The following is a 23,326-nucleotide window of genomic DNA, read 5'->3' as shown; positions in this document are numbered from 1 at the left end:
AATATAAAAAGAGTTAAAGTCTACCTCCAGTTAAACAACACCTCATAAATGAATACAACGGGAGAATGTAAGAAACTTTATAGTATATCTTATTAAAGAAATATGTTTTCTTCTCTTTTCAGTTAGTTATTTTGCCCATATTAGTCTATAAAAAAAAGAGGGGGGTTACAAAATACACTCAAATAATTGCTACTGTTACATTCTGCTGTTCCTTGTTTTTTTCTAACACTGCTAAGTTGTAGATAATAAGCTGATGATACACAGAATGATGCAATAAATCAATTAACCAGCCCACAAGAGAATTCTACTCATCCCCTCCCTGCTCCAGGGTTATATAATAGAGGAGAGAAGCTGAGCTCTGTGATATATAGGATTATATAATATGGAGCAGGACTTTTTAGTAAAAACTAGAGGTCATCCTGACAATACTCTTATGAAAGACTAACCCCCGCCCAGCACAGTGATGGACCGCTCTCCTTGTATCAATGTGAATATTCTGATTATATTTGTCCTACAGAAATCTCACTTACAAACTATACTTTGTATCAGCCAGAGAAAGCTTTGGAGGTCTATGACCAAGCACAACGCAAGAAGCCCAATGATGCAACGCTCGCAAAAAGAGTTGGCCTGTCCCTTGTGAAAACTCATCAGTACAAAAAGGTTTTTGTGGATTTCATTTATTATTTTATCCGTTTATCATTGATTGCTTTAAGGCCATGAAGGGAGTCTGTCACCAGAACCCACTATATCAACCCAACCCCACAGATAGATAGGTTAGAGTCACCTGAATCAAACAGTATTTTCCCCATATGATTCAGGTGCCTCCATAGCCAAGGTATTGCCCTTTATGTTAATATGCTAATGAGCTAAGTTGCATGTTGATAACAACTGTGATATGTCGGAAATAGAGGCGATTCACAAGGGGGTAACGTTGTTTGGTTCAGATGATCCTAAACTATTGATTTGTGGGGCTGGGTTGATATACTGGGTTCTGCTGACTCCCTCTTATATTTTTTTTAGCAGTTCTAGGTAAGTGAGACTTCATTCCCTGTTAGTTTTCTACTGTATCTACTGTATGGGGACAAGAATTAACTGGAGCCGTCAGGAGATGAAGGGGCACAAGACGTTCAGACTAGAGATGAGCGAATACTATTCGAAACGGCAGTTTCGAATACCACGCTCCCATAGGAATGAATGGGAGCGGGCGAACTGCAAGGGGTTAAGCGGCTGGACGCTGGTGACGGCTGCGTCCTTTCATTCCTATGGAGCAAGGTATTCGAAACGGCCGTTTCGAATACTATTCGCTCATCTCTAGTTCAGACAGTGGTCAGACTCCCTCCATGTAGTAAGTCCTTTATATCCAGTGACACCAGAGACGTTATTATAGTCTTAAAATCATATGTACCGAATTCTGGTCCCCAGTCTATGTCTATGCTAAAACAATAATCCTGATCATATGCAGTGACAGGATAAATACATACCTATTATATTCAATGGCCCAAGATGACATCTTATTGTAGATTTTCTTTATGTAGCCCAGATCGCAGTAATTATCTCTTCCAGACTTTTCAACACATACATCTTGGGTTCCCCAGTTTTCCATCTTCCCTCCATCCTGGTGCCCTAAAAATGTTATTCAGCTTGTGTTCCTTATACACAGTCCAGTCACATTAATGTGACCACCTGTCAAAATCCAGAATAACCACCTTTGGCAGAGCGGACCGCTGCGAGACGTGCAGGAAGAGAGCGAATCTTGTGATGATGTTATCTGGGAAGTTGAGCCATGCCGACTCCAGTGCCGTTGCCAGCTGCGCTAGGTTACGCGGTTGAGCATCCATGGTGCGAACAACCCGACCGAGGTGGTCCCACCGATTCTCGATTGGGTTCAATTCCGGGGAATTTGCTGGCCAAGGAAGTACAGTAAACCCATCCTGGTGCTCCTCGAACCACGCACGTACACTGCAAGCTTTATGATACGTCACATTGTCCTGCTGGTAGATGCCATCATCCTGAGGAAAAACAATTCACATGTAGGGGTGAACATGGTCCGCAAGGATAGATGCATACTTGTGTTGATCCGTCATGCCTTCCACAATGATGAGTGCACCCAGATGGCTGATGACACGTGCCTTATGTGATTGGTTATTTAACGTTGACGTCAAAAGTAAGCGGTGGTCACATTAATATGACTGGACTGTGTACTATGCCTAATACTGAATTACTCAGTGCCCCCAAATATTGACCTGTGGAAATAACAGTGATGCTCTGATAGTGCCACGTACTGTAATTATTGCCTCCAATTGTGCTCCATTATGCCCCCAATTTTAATAATACTCCCATAGATAGTGCCTGTAATAGCGCCCCCATAAGGCCCCTAATAGTGATAATGTTCTGTTAGTAATGGTGTTTCCCATCAAACCCCAATAGTAATAATATTCCCTCATTGTGTTCCCAATAGTAATAGTGGCCCCAGTGTCCTCCATGAACATTAGGACTTCCCATTGTGTCTCCATTGTGATCATTTGTACCGTATTAGTTTCCACTTTAGTGCTCCCATAGAAATAATGCTCCCCCAGAGTGTCCCCATTAGTAATAGAGCCCCTAATAGTGCCCCTGATATAAATAAAACTCCAACTAAATAATAAAAATACTCTCCTAGATTATCCCAATAATACTCCCCCAGAGTGTCCCCATTAGTAATGTCGTGATACCATATGCCTATGAAATCTATGCCTTACTCAGAGGGCCACAATGATTCGGGGAAATGGTGGGGCAGGAAACCATAGGCTTTTGTGCCCAGCCACCGTAATCTACTGTATCAGCATCCTGAGGTCGGAGTACTTTAATACCACCAGAGAACGATCCTGCACCTATACCCCAGATCTTTTGTACCAGCAACGCCCCCTGCTGACAACCTACAAGCCATCCAACTCCATTTCTGCGTCACAGACCTTTTTTTCCTCTTCCTACACTCATCCCATCAGAAGAAGGGCGGCCATGTTGTATGTCAGTTCTCCTACTTACATTGGTTTTATCCCATTACAGGCAGTAAACTATTATGAAGCGGCCCTGAAGATGAGCCCTGAAGATTTCTTATATAGTGATCTTGCAGAACTATTCCTTAAACTAAAAAATTACGGCAAGGCAGAAAGTCTTCTCCAGCACGCCCTAGATCATGGGCCCGGTAGGTGTCTTTACATAATACTTCCATAATATCCTACTTGTAAAAAATCTGCTGACAAACAGTGGCCTGTGAGTTTGGACATGACTGTCCTGTAATAGATATACGGTATGGAACAATATATGCTGTATTTCAGCACCCATAGAGGTGTCTGGGGCCCCACTGTATATCAATTTCATAGAGAAGAGGATTTATTGGATTTCATAGATATTTGACAGAAATTACATTTTGTTACACTCCTTTACATGTCATATTACCAAAGTATTGTGTTCTAGAATCAAAATGTTTCCAACATACAATGCACTATATGGCAGCAGACAGATCCCCTGTGACTCCATAGCACTAAACCGCAGGAGACTCCATGGACTATTACAGATTATAGCATTACCTCTTCATATGCCTAAATGGACATCGACATGACTGAGTGTACAGGCTGATGCTTTCCCTATGGGTAGTCCAATGCTCCATTCCATTGCATTGACTATAGAGCAGGTCCTATCCTTCTCCGTGGTGAGGGAACAGAACCCCCCCCCTTCCCATTGAAATCAATGGTGGACAGAGGGTACATGGACGACACTCTGATGTCATCCGAGTGTATTCCATTATAAAATGCACCTCGGCCTCCACACACAGTCGTGTGCATGTAACTTAAGCGTTATTTGTAATCCAATGTACCTTTGGTAGATGAATACTGACATTAACCTTTACCATGCCTTGTCTGATTTCAGTTTCTGATTTGCCTTCTATGGTTAATGATGTCACGTTTCTTATGCTACTTGGACAGACATATAAAAACTCCAAGAAAGAATTGTTTGTCGAAACGTTAAGCAAGGTAATGTTCTTTGGAAAATGCACTTCCTAAATGTATGTTGGGAAATTATATACATACTGATAACAAGACCTCTGCTGTGTTCTAATCATGTAATGTATGAAAAACATTGTTATCCTTAAAACATTGTTATCCTTAAAAGCTGAATGCTAGATATAGTTGGTATAATGTTATATGATAAGATGGTGCCTGCACCCAAGGATGGGTGCAAGAAAAACTAATGCTTGGCTTGCTGCCAGATGACTGCTCCCAAGGTTACCACGCAGGACCGGGAGTAGCTGGCTATATATGGAACTGCTTAAGTACATTTTTTTCCCCTTGTAGCTATGTACTCATTGCACACCATGCACATTGTGCTCCCATTTGCGCCCTTGGATCTGAGCTATCTATACAACCTTATTATCTGTGTTTCCTACCCCAAGCAAAAGCACACTGAGGGTCCGTTCACACTGAGTAAAGTGCCGCTGATTTTGGCACGATAACTTGGGTAAGAATCTGATAAAAAGACTCCCATTGACTTCAATGGGTTCCGTTTTCCGCGCGGAACACATTGAAATCAATGGGAGGCTTTTTAACCCTTTGATTTCAATGTGTTCCGCGCGTGTGAACGGACCCTAACTATCTCCAGAACTCCAGCTGAAATGAATGGAGTGCGCTGCTTGACCACCACTCCATTCAGAACAGGGGAACCCCACCCCCCCCACCCATCTCCCGATCGGTGAGCACCTGAGTGCTCAGACCCCCAGTGTTCTGCAATAGGGAATAACTTGTAAAGATGTCTCTGAGCTGAACCACAACGCTAGATTTTTTAATGTCAGGTGGTGGCGCTATTTCTTTTTCTGTAAATCGGAATATAATTTGTCTCTTTTTATGAGTCACATTTACACTTTGCAGCTTTTAAACATTTATGAGGCTAAATGGTAAGATGCGGAGAATGTATAATACCTTATTTCATGGCTTTGCTTTTAAGACAGTTTACAATAAGCAGGATTTAAAAGAGTTTGACGTTCTGCATAATTGTCATATGCGTACCTATAAGTATTGGGAGTGAAGGGATGTACTGACTTTTGATCTTCCTCTTGTAGGCCCTTGACCTCCAGACTAGGATACTGAAGCGAGTCCCTCTTGAGCAGCCAGATACGATCACTAGACAGCAGCAAGTCGCCTCTAAGATTTGTGTCCAACTTGCTGACTATTACTTGGAGGAGAAGGATTACCCGAACGCTCTGAAGCGCTACCAGGAAGCGATAGGTTACTCTGACACCGATAATAAGGTTAGTGTTCTGTACATAATAAGGACTTTATTCTAGAAAGCATGGTAAGACGTTCTGAAGGTGCTGTCAGGACGGAGCTCGCAGTGACCTTGTTCTACGTTACATCTTGTCAGCACATTTCCGGATGGAGGCGATAGATTTGGCAGTAGCATACATGTGAGTCCTGGCATAGAGGAAAAGCTGGAAGTGTTAGTCATTACTTCTCAAAATAACTCCGGGCGAGAACCTCTAGTGTATATCATTGTGTACAAGCGGCGGTTGTGTAAGGTCACACTTCAGGAATGTATTCACTAACACAATGTATGGGATTCATTGCTAAGCAATTACATCTTTTCTGGTGGCTTTTGTGGTGTGTCTCTGCAATAACATCTCCAGGTTTCCGTATGAGAAAGGCAAGTGAAATGTGTACATTTGTGATAATTAGCATTGGCTGGTATCACAAAGTACTACCCCTTGCAACAATGGTTGTGCCTGGTACTGCAGCTGTTTCTTCAAGTTAGTTCCTTTCAAGCAAATAGGACTGCACATCAGTACCAGGCACAGCCACTACAAGATATATGGCGCTGTGCATGCTTTTTTTTTTTTTTTTTTTCTTTTTTAAGTTTTCCTTTAGTATTCTGCAAATAAATTGTTAAAGGGGCTGTCTGATTCTTTTTGTTATATAGTGCTGCTGAGGGAGTCATAAACATATGAAACTATTACTCACCTCTCCCTAGCCCTCCTTTTCCAGAAGTAACAGCTTCAGTCTGTATTCAGGTCCCCCAGCTGATGTCACCAGTGGCATCCCGCTTGTTCTAGGTCAGACCTGCCACTGGCTATATACATGTATATAACTACATTTGTCCTCCATTCACTGAAGGTCCACGATGATCACTGACAGCTCGATTCTTCTCCATCTCCCCAATATGTCATCCAAATAATTTGTGGACCTTTTCTTTTTTGCAAATATGAGACAAACATTAAAGTAAAGCAGAAGGTGATCTGGCTAGTAGCTATCTTTTCCTACATCAGAGGATTTGGCTACTAGTTATATTTTCTTACTTCCAGCTACTGTCAATATTAGAGTTTCAATCATAATGTCTCATAAGAGACGGTAATTGATACTGATGACCTATCCACAGGACAAGTTTCGACACCTGGAACCTGTCCCGATCATTTAATTTGCCTGCCAGAAGCAATATAATATGTAGGAGCTTTGTACACTGTATACAGCTTGGAGTCCATGCAGTGCACGGAAATACAACCCCACTCCCATTCACTTGAATAGGAGCAGAGCCATTTCCAGACGTATATTTGACATGTGGCTTCCTGCGGACGAAACTGGGACTGGGTGTGGGCTACACGGTGGCTCAGTGGTTAGCACTGCAGCCTTGGAGTGCTGTAGTCCTGGTGTTCAAATCCTACCAAGGGCAAAAAAGCATCCGCAAGGAGTTTGTATGTTCTCCCCGTGTTTGCATCGATTTCCATCCCATATTCCAAAGACATACTGATAGGGAAAAAAAATGTACATTGTGAGCTCTATGTGGGGCTCACAATCTATGTTAGAAAAAAAAAAAAAAAAAAGAAACTGGGACTGGGGGTCAGACCCCAACCGATCTCATACTGATTACCTATCCTGTGGATAGGTCATCAGGATCAATTGCCTTCAGATCCTGGACAACCCCTTTAGGAATATTCCTGGCAATGGTACACAATTACTTGCTTCATTCATCCACTTTGCTTACCTCCATTGATAGGAAGTGGCAGGTGATTTCCTTTTCCCACCCTGATCTCTGCTGAGTGGAAGAATAAAGACCCCCACGCCCTTCAGAGCTGATTTCTGCAGAACTGGCTGATTGTCTTACGTGTACAAAGGACTCCCAACTCTCCCCCAGCAGATGATTTTGGAGGAAAAGAAGATCAGCATGCTGAAATTCAATGTCACATTTTCTTGTTAAAGGGGCTCTATCATTGGGAAAAGTCATTTTTAACTAAGCCCATCCTTGCATAGCCTTTAAAAAGTCTATTCCACACCTACCTTTTGTATGTAAATTTCCTCAGTAGTTTTTGAATGAGCCCCTTTTTATTCATATGCTAATTAGGCTGCAGCGTGCAGCGGAAGTTCTCAGCGAGCACTGTGTGCTATGTGTACAGTACAGGCTGCTGCTGATGATGACTCAGCTCTCTGCTCTCACACACACAGCAGACGGTGCTCATAGACACTTCCAGAGTGCACACTGAAGCCTAATTAGCATATGAATAAAAAAGGGCTCATTCAAAAACTACTGAGGCAATTTACATACAAAAGGTAGGTGTGGAATAGCCTTTCTAAAGACTATGCAAGTATGTGCTCAGTTAAAAATGACTTTTCCCAGTGATAGAGCCCCTTTTAGATATGATAAGACACTTTGGCCTCATTTGGCCCATTCAGAACATATACCAATTAGTTATGTTTATATATGGGGGATACAGCCTACAGTTATTAAGTGGACCAGCTGCCATGTTCACCAAGTTGTCTTTGATCAGGGCCTGTTGTCTCTTGATTGCTCTGGTCAACTGTGTGACAAGAGTCTGCCTGACCAATGAAACAAGTCTTGAGCTTTCTGCTTTACATTTAACAGGTACTTTTGAAGTTGACCCACCTTTTCTTAATAATGGATGATTTGGATTCCTGTGAAGCACAGTGTAAGGACCTCCTTCAACACCCAAGATACAAGGAAGAAGCTACCATGGTAAGTAGTCTTCAGTTTTCGCTATCATTTCTGTATACTTTAAGTTCCTTAAAGAGGTAGTGGCATTATGGACACTTATCCCCTGTCCTCTGAATAGGATATAAGTGTCTGATCACTGGGAACCCGCTTGCCAAGTCCCCCAGTGATCAGGAGAATGGGGAACCAAAAGTCCCCCTAAAGCCTCTTGAGGATGGAGCGCCCATGTGCTTGCATGACTAGTGCTCCATTCACTACTACGGGGCTGCCCGGCTCTACCAGTGAATGGAACGCCAGTCATGCAAGTGCAATGATACTCCATTCACAAGGTCCTGTGGTTATGGTATAAATGTCCATATTCACCTTATGTCTTGTTCAGCACTTGCTTGTTGAAGCAGGACGATACACTTTTACCTTGCAGTTTGTACACTTTAATGATAACATAACAGTTTGACAACTGGTTTAGAAGCCCAAAGTTAATGTACATCTATATCTACAATTGACTCAACACTCTGCATTTGGGGAGGGGGAAACATAGCCAAATCAGTCAAAAAAAGACTTAGAATGATTACAAACAAAAAAGGAAGTGGTACACAGCAATCTCCCCGCCCCAGCTCTAACCGATCTCATGTCCTGATCCCATCTTGACAGACAGGCAATGCCCAGTTGGGGCTATGGTCAAAACCAATCTACCATCAGAAGACAGAATATCAACCCAGCACAGATAGATAGGTTAGGGTCACCTGAATCAAATGGTGTTTGGGTGGGGGGGTTGTGTTTGTTTTATTTATTTTTTTTGCCCACCGGACAATGCCTTTGACCTCCTACTGTAAATGACTGCACATGTTGCAAGGCCTTGTACTATTAGCAAATTATCTTCTTTGCGAATTGATATAGTTTTGTGATTTTGACATCACTTAAATTGTTTTTATATTTGTATTTTCTGTTGTCCGGCAGGTGATGGCAGACATCATGTTTCAGAAACAGGATTATGAGAAAGCAATAGAATGTTTTCGCCAGGTTCTTGAAAAAACACCAGGTGAGCTTTTTCCCAAAGGTTTTTTAAATGATTATGTTAAATAATGAAATAAATGATGGAATACTATTGGTGTGTGTTGGTGCATGCATGTGTGAATCAGAAATGTTACATTTCATAAATACATTGTGTGGGGAAGGTAGCTTGGTAGTAGTAATGGTGCGGACCCAAACAGTCAGAAACAGGGACACAAAATCTGGTGCAAACAGGTTTGTTAGTAAAAACAGCAAAATAAATAAACCTTCAGGTCAGGCACAAAAGGAGCAAAGTAAAATACAGCCTTAACTTCAGGCAAAACAAAACTACTGCTCGTCCGAGCTCTAACTAATACAAAATAAGGCTAACTGTGCGTGTGGCTTACTTCCAGCCACACGATCAAACAAAACACAACAAGTCTCAGTTTGGTCTCACCAAAACTCAGCTCTCCAGGACAGACCCAGACGCCTCCTCTCACTCCCAGAATCTGCCCTGAAGTGCAGGCTCTGCAGCCTTTTATGGCCCAGTAATGAGCACAGGACCCACATCTGGGGCTGAGGCCTACTCAAGACCTGCACTGCACCACACATAGGTCAGGAATTTGAGGGAGATATACTGGGACTCCAGCAATCTGCCTGTCACCTTCTCACAATTGTTAAAGGGGCTTGCATTGCCTTTAGAAAGACTATTTCACATGTACCTTTTGTATGTAAATCGCCTTAGTAGATTTTGAATAAGTCCGTTTTTACACATATGCTAATTAGCTTCCACCGTGTAGTGGAAGTGTCTGTGTGCACGGTCTGCTCTATGTGTATGTACAGCAGAGGCTGCTGTGCTGATTTCTCATCTCTGCCGTGCATACACATAGAGCAAACAGTGCACACAGACACTCCCGGTGCACGGGGGAGCTAGTTAGCATATGAATAAAAACGGACTTATTCAAAATCTACTGAGGCAATTTACCAAAAAAATAAAAAAAATTCTGAAATTTCCCCACTGTGGGACTATTAAAGGATTATCTTATCTTATACTGACAAAGACAATACCAGCAACTCTTATAAAGCCATAAACCCCAACCATATCCACGCACTAGTATATATAATACACTTAAAAATCTGGTTAAATGTTGCATTTAGAATATAGCATGCACTTTTTTTTATTTTTCTTTAAACAACCTCAGAACTTTACTAGTTAAAAGTCCAGCAATTGTCTTAACCTTCTGGACGTTCAGTTGCAAAATCATAGTTACATAGTACGGATGGAAAAAGATATGTCCACCAGGATCAACCGAAGGATGAGGAAGGGCATGAGTGAAGGCAATAAATATTGTATACATTCCCATAAGCATCAACACTATTCCACAGATTCACAGTCCTTGCAGGGAAGAAGCCTTGTCGCCTCTGGAGATTGAATCTTTCTTCTCCAGATAGAGGGCGTTCCCCTTGTCTTTTGAGGAGATTTTACACAGAACAGCTTTTCAGTTTAAAAACAATGGACGCCTGACAGACCCCATTATAGTCAATGCGGTCTGTTGGGATCCGTATGTAACCACTATTTTAGCAGACTGACTTCTGTCCTCCAACAGACCAGAACACTGGACAGCCGATGCTATTGTGAACACCAGAGTGCCTTGCTCACCACAACAGAACACCGGTTCGTGCCACAGAGGAAATGTATAACCGTTCCTGACTGGCATAGATTTACATTCTGGTACTTACCCATGTGGCTAATTTATTAAGAGGCCTTAGTGCCCTAGTGGTCAACTAATGGGGTCAATATGATCATTATTAGGTCTCATTGAAATGAATGTGGAGCGAGGGCTTTCCTGCCCCATCACTCCTCCTGGAGGTCTTAGTAGTATGTGGAGTTGCTGAGGTGGGACAACCCCTTTAATGTGTGTGTTCCATATGTGATGTTTTGAAGACTGCATATGTCTATCATACATACAAATCTTAGTATTTGTCTACTCCAGATAATTTTACAGTACTGAGTAAATTCATTGACCTTCTAAGAAGAAGTGGAAAACTTGCAGAAGCAGAGCGGTTCCTTGATACAGCCTTAGAACAATCTTCAAGAACTACACTTGAACCAGGATATAACTTTTGTAAAGGCCTCTATTACTGGTAAGTAAGCAATGCTTAAGGAGAACCTATCAGCACCCCCATTAGGATTGGGCGATTATGACCCCCTGCTCATTATACTCTGGAGTCTGAAGAGGCCCCACAGTATAACAATGGCAGTTTCGGTTCAGCCATGTTCAGTCCGAAGGAAAGTGCAGATATTGTAATAACCGAACCAAAATAACCATCATGTCAGTTATCCAGGATGCCGCTTGGTTTTGGTTATTTTCAGATTAATCGCCCAGGCCTAATATCCAGCTCGGCGTAGCATTTAACAGGAGCTGCTCCAGTAATTTTGGCACACTTCTAATTTAGTCTCTAGCCCCCACCATTCCCAAGCAATAAGTGTAGTTAGTTTTGGTGCCTGATATACTATTTAGTCTCTGTACTGTCAGGTGGGCGGTGCCAGGCAGGAGCAGACAAGGGGTGTGATCCAGATCTGCCTCTGATATTATCTTAATAAGAGGTATTACAACGTTTCTGATGTTCACGTATATACTATTCATTTATGAAAAGTGGTTTTAAACATTAGTATTATGGATTACTCTATAAGGGAAGCAATGGCACTGTGGTGTTTTCAAAGAAATCAATAGCAGATTAAGTAGACCATAGATCCTGGCCTGGGCTGCTCTCAAAAGTTGTTCCCCACTGCTAGCATGCCCTCTAACACCACCTTTCTTTGCTAGCACTGATAAATGGGACACTGTCCAATCGTTGCTGACAGTGGTAGGCCATTCAGTAGTACATTCTGCAGACAAGACAATGCCTGGTTATAGACTAGGCCTGGGCTACACAGAAACTTTTTTGGAATAATGATGGGGCAGTTCTTCCATAGATCCAGTAACTCACGGGTGATGTCTTCTTTGATTGTAGACATTCTCTTTCCTTTTCTTCTCCTTTTAGCCCAGACCTGCATGATGACTTTTCCTAACAAATGCATAGTTTAATGCTGAGATTTTATTTTTTTTTTGCCCCTCACTCCAGTTGCTGTCCCTAGCCATTATTGTAACAAAGAAATTCAGACCCCAGATCAGACCTCAAAATAAATACAGACCCGGTAATAAATAATAACCTCTTAAATTCAGGGGCAACACAGTGGCTCAGTGGTTAGCACTGTAACCTTGCAGTGCTGGAGTCCTGGGTTCGAATCCCGCCAGGAACAACATCTGCAAGGAGTTTGTATGTTCTCCCCATGTTTGCGTGGATTTCCTCCCATTCTACAAAGACATACTGATAGGAAAAAAATGTACATTGTGATCCCTATATGGGGCTCACAATCTACATAAAAAATAAATAAATAAAAAATAATAACCTCTTAAATTCAGCCCCCAGACCTCTAAATACAGATGCTAAGCCAGACCTACTAAACTAATGAAGATCCAGACCAGAGTACAATAACTTAGGTGGCAGTTCACACTCTTCTTCTGCCTCCCTCCTGCTCTCCCCCAGGCCTGTACACATATGGTCATGTGATCTGATCGGTGTAGGTCCTGCAGATCATTGCATATAGCAGTTTTGTCAGTCTTCCATACTCCATGTATTATAAACATTTCTGCATTTTTTTTTATCCCAGGCACATAGGACAGCCAAATGAGGCCCTGAAGTATTTTAATAAGGCTCGCAAAGACAATGACTGGGGTCAGAGAGCCATCACAAATATGGTTCAGATCTGTCTTAATCCAGACAATGAGATTGTTGGCGGGGAGGTGTTTGAAAGTTTGGAAGAAGATAACAGGTATCATTTTGCATGATGACTGAATGTTCTCAATGATTAATAATAATAATAATAATAATGATGGTAATAGATTTATTGCTTATTATAAAATGGCCACTAATACTCCAAAACCTGAAAATAAAATGGATACACAGCATATTTGTCCTAGTTATATAGCAAAGAATGGAACAATTCACACTATAGATAACTACGCTGTGTTATGAGTGAAAATGAAAAGTTTTTTCGAGTCTAATTCCATATCTGTATCTTAGATGCATGTGTAAGCCAGTCTTACATGTAGTCAACACCATGTTCCGTGGGTTTATTCCCTGCTTATGTGACGGACCATAGGCTGAATACATGGTCATCGACCCTCTACCTCTAGTACTGGAGATCAGACCTCTTAGGGTAAGTTCACACAGGGTTTTTTGGACCGGAACCTGAGACGGAGGCCGCCTCAGGTTCCGGTCCAAAAAACGGGTAGCCCGACTGAATGCCGGTGCAGTGTACCAGCATCCAGTTGCGCATTCCGCTCCGGATTAGGCCCAATGAATGGGCCTAGTCGGGAGTCTCTACAGGCCAAATCATGAGGCAAAATGGCCTGAAGAATGAGCATCTCCCGTCTTTTTCCGGGAAAAACACCTGACCAGCTCCCATTGAAATCCCATTGAAATCAGGATTTTGAGGCAAATCCTGACCAAAAATCTCTGTGTGAACTTACCCTTATACTTCTTGTCTTGGTTTCTTGATGTGTCATGTTTCTCATGCTTAGAAGCAGAAATGTTTCATAGAAGCAGGGCTATATTGTGTGGAAAGTCAGTGAATAATTATAGCAATGTAGCTAACTCGGGCACGGAGGACTTTTTTTTACCAAAGGATTTTGGGTCGCAGTGTAGTATTCAGTGTCAGAAAGATGGGTCATGAATCTTCCAGCAGGACAATGACCCCAAACATACTTCAAAAACCACCCATAAATGGATGGAACAAAGTGCTGGAGAGTTCTGAAGTGGCCAGCAATGAGTTCCGATCTAAATCCCATTGAACACCTGTGGAAAGATCTTAAAATTGCTGTTGGGAGAAGGCCCCCTTCAAATATGACAGACCTGTTGCAGTTTGCAAAAGAGGAGCTTCCAAAATTCCAGCTGAGCTATGTAAGAAGCTTGGTGATGGATACAGGAAGCGATTGCTTTCAGTTATTTGTTCCAAAGGGTGCACAACCAGATATTAAGCTGAGGGTGCCAGTAATTATGTGTAACTGCAATCATTTTCTGTTAGAAATTATTAATTTTCTGGGAATATTTCAGGGGTGCCAACACTTACGGCCATGACTGTATCATTTTGCATGGTAATCCCACCCACTGCAAGCTTTAGTTGCATCAAATCAAAGGTGCAGTACAGAGTTTATCAAAATATTACAAATACTTCTGACTTATGGTGATATCCGCTGGTTAGAATGGAAACCTCTTTAACATTTGGAATCAATCAATCAAAACAGGTTTGTTAGTCAGACATCTGTTGCAATGTCTAAAGTAATATAACCCTGTCCTCCAAATGAATAAGTCTTCTCCTTTGGTCAATAAGTTTCATGATTTGGTTCATGTCTGATTCAGTCTTTCAGGTGAAAAGAAGGATTCCGAGAAGTTGGGAATTCGGACAGCAGAGAAGTTACTGAAGGAGTTCCACCCTCGTACTGCACATGGACAGAACCAGCTAACTATGCTGCAGTGTTATTGCCTTGTGGCTACCAAAGACAAAGGCAACATTGATACTGCAATCGCCACATTGACAGATATGGCTAACACTGAGGTAAGGCATAAAATACATTAACCCCTTAAGGACCAGGCCATTTTTTGGTTTCGCATTTTCGTTTTTCCCTCCTCACATTTCAAGAGCCATAACTTTTTCATTTTTCAGTTCACAGAGTCACATGATGGCTTATTGTTTGCGGGACAAATTGTACTTTGTAATGGCATCATTCAATATGCTGTGCAATGTACTGGGAAGCTGGAAAAAAATTCAGAATGAGGTGCAATTGGAGAAAAAATGCATTTGCGCCATTTTCTTATGGGTTTAATTTTTACAGCGTTCACTGTTTGGTACAAATGACATGTTACCTGTGTTCTACGTGTCAGTACGAACGCGGTGATACCAAATTTATATAGTATTTGAAATGTTTTGATACTTTTAAAAAAATGATAAACTTTGCAAAATAGAAAAAAAATTTTGTGTCATCATGTTCTAACACCTGTAACTTTTTCATATTTCCATGTATGGAGCTGGTTGTGGTGTCTTTTTATGCGGGACAAGATGACGTTTCTATTGATACCATTTGGGGAAAGATCTGATGGTTTGATCACTTTTTATTCAATTTTTTATAGGAGGCAAAGTGTTGAAAAAAACGCTTTTTGGCTGTTTTTATTTTTTTTGCCGCTACGCCGTTCGCAGTACGGGATAAATGTTTTAATATTCTAATAGTTCGGGCATTTTGGAGCGCGGGGATACCTAATATGTTTATGTTTAATGTTCTTTAATTACTTTTATAGCTAATCTAGGGAAAGGGGGGTGATTTGAACTTTTATATTTTTTTTATTTTTTTAATACTTTTAAAAACTTTTTTTTTTTCTTCTGTTACATTTATGATCAGACCCCTTAGGTACCTTGAAACCTAGGGGGTCTGATCGCTCATACTATTCACTGCAATACTACAGTACTGCAGTGAATAGCAGAATCCCAGCACTTCTATTAGACGATGCCTCTGGCATCGTCTAATAGATCTCATGCAGAGACAAGCCTGGAAGCCTTCAATAGGCTTCCGGCTGTCATAGCAACCGATCACCGCCCTCATGTGACGTTCAGGAGGGCGGCGATCAGGGAAACATGGCGGCGCCCATGCCGCCGGCGCCGTTTACACACTGCGGTCGCGTTTGACCGCAGTGTGTAAAAGGTTAACAGCAGCGATCGGCTCGGGCACCGACCGCTGCTGTTATTGGCAGGTCCTGGCTGTATTATACAGCCGGCATCTGCCGTGTATGGAGCGAGCTCAGCGTGTGTGCTCGCTCTATACATCCCCATGCGACCCATGACGTACAGTTACGTCAAGGGTCGCTAAGGGGTTAATAGTATATATGTATTTTTGTTAATATTGTGCTAAATTCTATCATTTCATTTGGGGTAGACCATAATTTCACCAAAAGAATTAAACTAATCCTTAAAAAATCTGAAAAAACAAGCGTCCTGCTCAATTTTGCCATGAATGTTGATAAAGTCCATTCATCTGGTCCTAATCTGCGGCAGACAGCCGTAACAGAATGCTAATACCTTGCATCAGCATCCCATCCATCGCAGGTAGCTGGTGGCCAGAAAATGAAGAGCAATTCTTCTTCATTTTCTGCCGTGTGAATGGCCCCTAAAACTGAGAAAACGTCTCTGTATGTTCCAGGGGACTGGATGTGTATCTTGTGACTCGCTTAAAAGGGATTTTATCATTGGAATCCCATTTTTAGCTATGTAGGAATAGCCTTAAGAAAGTCTATTCTTCTCCAACCTTTAGATGTCTTCTCCACGTCGCTGTTCCTTAGATATCCTGGTTTTCGTCTATATGCTAATTAGCTTTCTCACAGCACTGGGGGCGTCCCCTTTGCGGCAAGAAAACTAGCCAGCACCGTCTTCTTCTGTTCGCCGCCTCCTCCTCTTCTTTCCCATTCGGCCACAGGAAAATGGTGATGGACATGCGCAGTCGGCGCTTTTTGAAGAAGACGTGATGGGACAAGGAAGAAGAAGCGGAGACCAAGAAGAAAGAAGCACTGGATAGTTTTCTGACAGCACTCGGGACACCCCCAGTGCTGTTTGAGCATTGGGGACCACCCCGAGTTCTGCGAAAGAACTAATTAGCATATGGATGAAAAACGAGATATCTAAGGAACGGCGGCGCAGAGAAGACATGTAAAGGTAGAGGAAGAATAACCTTTCTTAAGGCTATTCCAACGGGGGTTTAGCTTAAAACAGGATTCCCTTTAAGAACACTGGCTGGAGCAGCATCCAACCCCCTTTGGTGTCTCCACAGTAAGACAATAGGATTGTTAAGCTCCACCTTCTAGCCCGACCCAGCTACTTAAAGGGAACCTGTCATTGCTATTGGGGCACGCTAAATCACCATCCCATTAGGATCTGTTGGTGGCTTAGTGCCCCTCAATAGTCCTGACATGTTCCCTTTAAGAAGCTAGTAATAACCAATATGGTTGCACTTCCCCATCACTATAACATCTGTTTGCCTATGGTTTTGTAGTTATAGTTATAATTCCGTAAAGTCGATGTGTTTTCACCTGTGATCGTAGAAGGAGAACGTCTCGGTGCTCCTGGCAGTCGCTCAGGCTTACATGATTCTCAAGCAAACTCCCCGAGCAAGAAACCAGCTAAAGAGATTGTCCAAAGCTCACTGGACCCTGGAAGATGCGGAAGATCTTGAGAAGAGCTGGCTGCTCCTTGCTGACATTTACATCAAATCAGGGAAATATGACATAGCAACAGATCTGCTAAAGCGTTGTGTGAAATACAATAAGGTAAGAAGGAAGATAAATCTAAGACATACTCAAGACCCTTCTAATGTATACTTACCGAGAACAATATATGTGGCATAATGAACAATTATATCAAATCTGGACAATCACAACCAATGGCTTTATATAGAGCAGTCTAAGGTTGAGGCCCCACGCGCCAGGAAACACTGCTTTGTTCAGCTTAGTCCAGCATGGTGCTTGTACTTGTAAACTGCACAACTACATCTGGATTCACATACACAGGTAACACAAATACTGCACAAGCTGCCAGGGCTCAGCAACTGAGAGCAATATACAGAGAGGAGAGAACATCGATAAGCTGGCAGCAGGGCCTAGAGAGCAGGTCTGTAACCTAGACAATGACTGCAAACACTGAGGAGAGATTTAGCTGTATCTAACAAATGGAGCAAGATAGATAAAGCAAGGTACTTTAGGTTACTAGTCTGAATTTCATCTTTGAGAAGGGAATATCCCTTTAAGAAATGAAAGCTGGTTTTTCAAAGAAAAACAATTGTTTAAAAAGTGTCCCACACCCTTTTTGGGCCTTAATGTTTTTTCCAAACTTAAAATTCTGATGACGTATCCTACAGTATATAGGTCTTCAATATCGCATCAGTGAAGGTCTAACATCTCTCCCCCCCCCCCCCCATGAATCTGCTGTTCTCAACAGATAATACATAGAAAATGGAGCTGGAATCAGACAATGCTGTTTTTTGTGTAGTGCACAGACCATGGTATTGCAGATCAGCTCCAATTCACTTAAGTGCTGTCTGCTCCTTGTTCCATTCTCTGTGTATCAGCTGCTGAGAACGGTTGATCGGGGGACCCTCATGGAACTAATATTGATGACGTATCTTTAGGAGCTTTAGATCCTGGTCATGTAACCAACCAAACAGACCCATCATACCTTTCTGTGACTTAGAAGCCAGCTTCAGTTCTGCCCCACTCTCTCCACAGCAACCAGCATTGCCAGCTACAAGGCCAGATGCTCAATGATGTAAGTGGGGAGGAACTTGGACAGAGGGGGGCTGGGCTCATCATGTAAACGGAAGCAGGAGCTGGGCTGAGGATGTAGGTGGTGCTGAAGGGGGACAGTGCAGACACAATCACACAGCCCCCATGTATCAATTTTACTGATGTCACAGCTTTCTCTAGTTTGGCTTGACTTTTTTTCTTGTTTAAGTAATTGCACTATTCACTTATTTATTGCGTCCAGATAGTTCACCTGCAAAATGATTATAATTCCTTACCAAACCTTGTAACAACTTAGTGATATTGTCAGTACGTATTGGACAGTGTCATACACTGGAATGGGACTCCACTACAGTACCCAGAACTACTGTTATGAAAGAAATGACAAGTGAACACTGCGCAGTCCCCTATAAACCCCTGATCTGTGGAGCCTCTGACATTCGGACCCCACTGATCTCACCCCTTTAAATCTTTGCTTCTGAATACTCTGCTCCTGTTTTCATCCTGACTGGTAGTGCCCTGGGTCTCGGCACAATAATACTTTACTTACAATACTTTCTTCATGTTTTTGGTTTAGTAGCCATTTTTCTTGCACCCTGGACTACTACACATCTTTGTCTTGTTGGTCCTATAAATGCAGCCAGTGTATGCTTCTGGTTGTAACTTGCAGGGAATTGTAATAAGGAAAGTGCCAGATCACCCTGTGCTAAAACACCTTCTTATATTATTCATTACAGTCTTGCTGTAAAGCTTATGAATATATTGGCTTCATTATGGAGAAAGAACAGTCATATAAAGATGCTGCAGAGAACTACAAACTGGCCTGGGAATACAGCAGTCAGTCCAGCCCGGCTGTAGGTATGTACGTCTCTACAAGGTGCTTGATGATGATGATGAAGGAGCTTGATGATGATGATGATCATCATCATCATCATCATCCTCATCATCACAGATATAATATATAAACATCTCTTCCAGTCTTTCTGGTGATAGCGGTATAGAGTAGAAACAGTGTGGTGATCACTGGACAAAGGGGTTGTCTCAGAATCCCAGTTTATCCCTATTTATAGGATAGGGGTAAAATGTGGGATCACTGGAACCACAACAGATCAGAAGAATTGGACCCCATATCCCCCCTGTTTAAATGGATTCATGGTCATGCATGTAAGTGTATAGAGCTGTGCTTGGCTATCTCCTTCATTGCTCCATTCACTTCTATAGAACTTTCAGTACAGTGTTCTTGGTCAGTCCCATAGAAGTGAATGGGTGAACTTGTGCCCCACCGCTCCATTCACATAGGGCACTTTAAGGGCAGAGATCAATAGCGGTTCCCACAGTTTGGACACCCACCAATCTGACACTTATTCCCTGTCCATCGGATAAGGGATAAGTGTCTATAGTGGGAAACGCAGCTTTCTTGTTGCACATTTTACTGCTGCTGTGGTCACACCTCTTTTGGGCATTGTCAGACCCTCTTGCTTGTGACACAAGCATGAACTGTACTGGATACCTCCCTTTTTTAGACATTACTGACACATACAGAGCCCAAGTTACATATAAAATGATGCTCCCACGTAACCTTCTACAGGTGTTTCCCGGACGTTGCAGGAGAAGTTAGCAGTATGGAGCTTATTGTTTCTTCTTCTGTTTGTTTGGGTGCTTTTGTTTCATGACATATTGCAAAAGCAATTTATAGGTGAAGTACGTTAAGGCTTGGATAACCTTCCTTACATACTGGATTACTAAAAAAAACGTGTTTGTTTGGGGTAATATTACATTTTCCTTAAAGATCAGAATCTATTCAGTATAAGAAATAGGCAAGATTTGGTGGGGGCAAGTAAATTGCATCAATCCCCTGTGTAAAAACTCCCTCTGCTGGAGACTAAGAGAATAGCAGGAATAGAGCGGAGCACACTGCTTATTACCATGAACTACTGTATGTAGTATGTACAAAAAAATACAGATGTAGCAGACTTTAAATTGACACTTAACACTTAACAACACTGTGGCTCAATGTGGTAACTTAACTCTTTCAAATGGGTTATGCCCTTTCTAATCTAGATGGCCTATCCTTTAAATAGGCCATGGATCTGTGAGGGTCCAACACATGGGCTATTCGGGGACCAGCGTGGCTCCCAATAATGTTAACGTGCCAGGAGTCACACTGCTCACTCACAGTACAAAGTATAGAGGCGGCTTTGGGTACTACAGCGCTGCCCCATAGTCTTCTATGGCATGGAAACATTTACCAGGAGCCATGCTGTCCTGGAACAGCTGATCTGCGGGGGTGCTGGGTATCAGACTCTTGCAGATCTAATATTGATGATATCCTAAGGGTGGGAAATACATGTTAGAAAGTGGATAAGTGGGTAACTGCAGCAAGTTAAGCAGAAAGTCATGTAGTAGTCTATAGTAGTACAAACCCCCGATCTAAATGAGGAGCCATACTGTGTGTTTAATACTTTGGTCATGTTATTTTCCAGGTTTTAGACTTGCATTCAACTATCTAAAGGACAAGAAGTATGTGGACGCCATAGATATTTGCCATAAGGTACATTCAGTTTGTATTGTGCCTATAACATCCAGTCCTCTCTATGTCCATTACCTACAATATATTGTTTTCCAGGTACTTAAAGCTCACCCCACATATCCCAAAATGAAAAAAGAAATACTGGATAAAGCTCAAGCCAATCTGAAGCCATAGGACCCCAGTCTAATATAATATCTGTTGTATATGGCCTGTTACCACAGTGTTCCTTTTATATTAATGTGACCCAAGAACTGACGTCTGTAATAAAAGGTTATTTTAGGTTTTGTATTTGGTTGGCTATTACATTTTGGTTAGTATTAATTCTGAGTTTGCACTGACTGAATATTTTAAAGGGGTTTTCTGGGAACCTTAGTAGGGTCATCAATATAAGATTGGTGGGTGTCTATTACCTGCGTACCCCAGCAGATCAGCTGTTTGAAGAGGCTGAAGCCCTGAATTCAGCACATTGCCAGCTTTCCCATTATGTGCCCTGGTGCTGGAGATATTGGTGTCGTTGTAACGGCAATGATCGGAGCCCACTGTCAGAAGGGCATTTCTGACAGTCAAGTTGGGCTGTGAGGAATGTCCCCCCTCCCCGACAATACTTGTCCATAGCCCTGTACTGAGGGGGGCGCTCCTTACCGCCCAACCATGACGCTAAGCTGTGAGGAACACCCTCCCCCATCCCAGTACTAGTCTATGGATTCTGACTGAGAACTCCCATTGAAATAACAGAGGTAGACAATACACCTTTTCTGTGTGCACGGAATTTGGCACGAAGCATGAGACCTGCCCGATAAAGGCAAAATACAGTGGCACTCTTCTCTAAATTCTGCTTCAAATTCAGCATCAAAATTCTCGTCGGTTTTTGACAAACAGAAAAAATTTGCTTCAGACAGCACTTTTTCAAGCTCAGTTTTGAAAATTGAACTTGAAAAAGTGCTGTCTGCACGAAACAGCTGTCGCTCACTCTTCTCAGGCGTGCCTCCTCCCGTGTGTTTTTATATGGATTCATGAAATAAAGACTGGATTTTTATTTTACGCTTCATGTGGTGAGTGCCCAGTTTTTCTACCTTTTTTCCCACTGGACTGTATTTGTATCTTTATATACTGTGAGCACCACAAGAAAGTAACATGAGGTTGATCCTATTATCCTTTACCATATTGCCCGTACGCATTTAGTAGTGCCACCCTACTTTCCATATTGACAGCCCTGAATGTTCCTAGGCTCTGACCCAAAATCAGGGTCACCAAGATATAACTTATAGCACTGTAAAAATATAGCATCAATATACTATATGGATAGTTGTGAGCTATTACACACAGTGATGTCATAGTATGGGCATGATGAAATAGTGATATCACAGTACATTAATAATAAACACTGTGAAGTCACAGGAAAAAGTAATTATACACGGTAACGTCACAGCATGGATATAATGTACACAGTAATATCACCGTATGGATGCAATGCACACAGTGATGTCACAGCATGTTTTACATAATGCACACAGTAATATCACCGTATGGATGCAATGCACACAGTGATGTCACAGCATGGATATAATGTACACAGTAATATCACCGTATGGATGCAATGCACACAGTGATGTCACAGCATGTTTTACATAATGCACACAGTAATATCACCGTATGGATGCAATGCACACAGTGATGTCACAGCATGGATTATATAATGCACACAGTAATATCACCGTATGGATGCAATGCACACAGTGATGTCACAGCATGGATTATATAATGCACACAGTAATATCACCGTATGGATGCAATGCACACAGTGATGTTACAGCATGGATATAATGCACACAGTAATATCACCGTATGGGTGCAATGCACACAGTGATGTCACAGCATGGATTATATAATGCACACAGTAATATCACCGTATGGATGCAATGCACACAGTGATGTTACAGCATGGATATAATGCACACAGTAATATCACCGTATGGGTGCAATGCACACAGTGATGTCACAGCATGGATTATATAATGCACACAGTAATATCACCGTATGGATGCAATGCACACAGTGATGTCACAGCATGGATTATATAATGCACACAGTAATATCACCATATGGATGCAATGCACGCAGTGATGTGACAGCATGGATATAATGCACACAGTAATATCACCATATGGATGCAATGCACGCAGTGATGTGACAGCATGGATATAATGCACACAGTAATATCACCGTATGGGTGCAATGCACACAGTGATGTCACAGCATGGATTATATAATGCACACAGTAATATCACCGTATGGATGCAATGCACGCAGTGATGTGACAGCATGGATATAATGCACACAGTAATATCACTGTATGGGTGCAATGCACACAGTGATGTCACAGCATGGATTATATAATGCACACAGTAATATCACCGTATGGACGCAAGGCACACGGTGATGTCACAGAAC

At 42.1% G+C, this 23,326-nt stretch overlaps 1 protein-coding gene across 1 annotated transcript in view; it reads left to right on the top strand.

The window, feature by feature from the left end:
• TTC21A (tetratricopeptide repeat domain 21A) overlaps positions 1-21,113 on the top strand; it is a 45,126-nt gene extending 24,013 nt beyond the window's left edge. Inside the window, exons 17-29 of the mRNA XM_075272006.1 lie at positions 550-660; positions 3,046-3,184; positions 3,910-4,013; positions 5,096-5,284; positions 7,885-7,995; positions 8,929-9,010; positions 10,956-11,106; positions 12,677-12,838; positions 14,428-14,623; positions 17,152-17,376; positions 19,083-19,203; positions 20,829-20,896; positions 20,972-21,113. Coding sequence (XP_075128107.1) covers positions 550-660; positions 3,046-3,184; positions 3,910-4,013; positions 5,096-5,284; positions 7,885-7,995; positions 8,929-9,010; positions 10,956-11,106; positions 12,677-12,838; positions 14,428-14,623; positions 17,152-17,376; positions 19,083-19,203; positions 20,829-20,896; positions 20,972-21,049 — 1,737 coding nt within the window. The 3' untranslated portion in view covers positions 21,050-21,113. The remainder of the gene's footprint in view (positions 1-549; positions 661-3,045; positions 3,185-3,909; positions 4,014-5,095; positions 5,285-7,884; positions 7,996-8,928; positions 9,011-10,955; positions 11,107-12,676; positions 12,839-14,427; positions 14,624-17,151; positions 17,377-19,082; positions 19,204-20,828; positions 20,897-20,971) is intronic.
• The last annotated feature ends 2,213 nt before the right edge of the window (positions 21,114-23,326 follow it).

The sequence above is a fragment of the Leptodactylus fuscus genome, chromosome 4 (assembly GCF_031893055.1).
Source record: "Leptodactylus fuscus isolate aLepFus1 chromosome 4, aLepFus1.hap2, whole genome shotgun sequence".
NCBI lineage: Eukaryota > Metazoa > Chordata > Amphibia > Anura > Leptodactylidae > Leptodactylus > Leptodactylus fuscus.
This window is presented reverse-complemented; position numbering and strand designations above follow the sequence as displayed.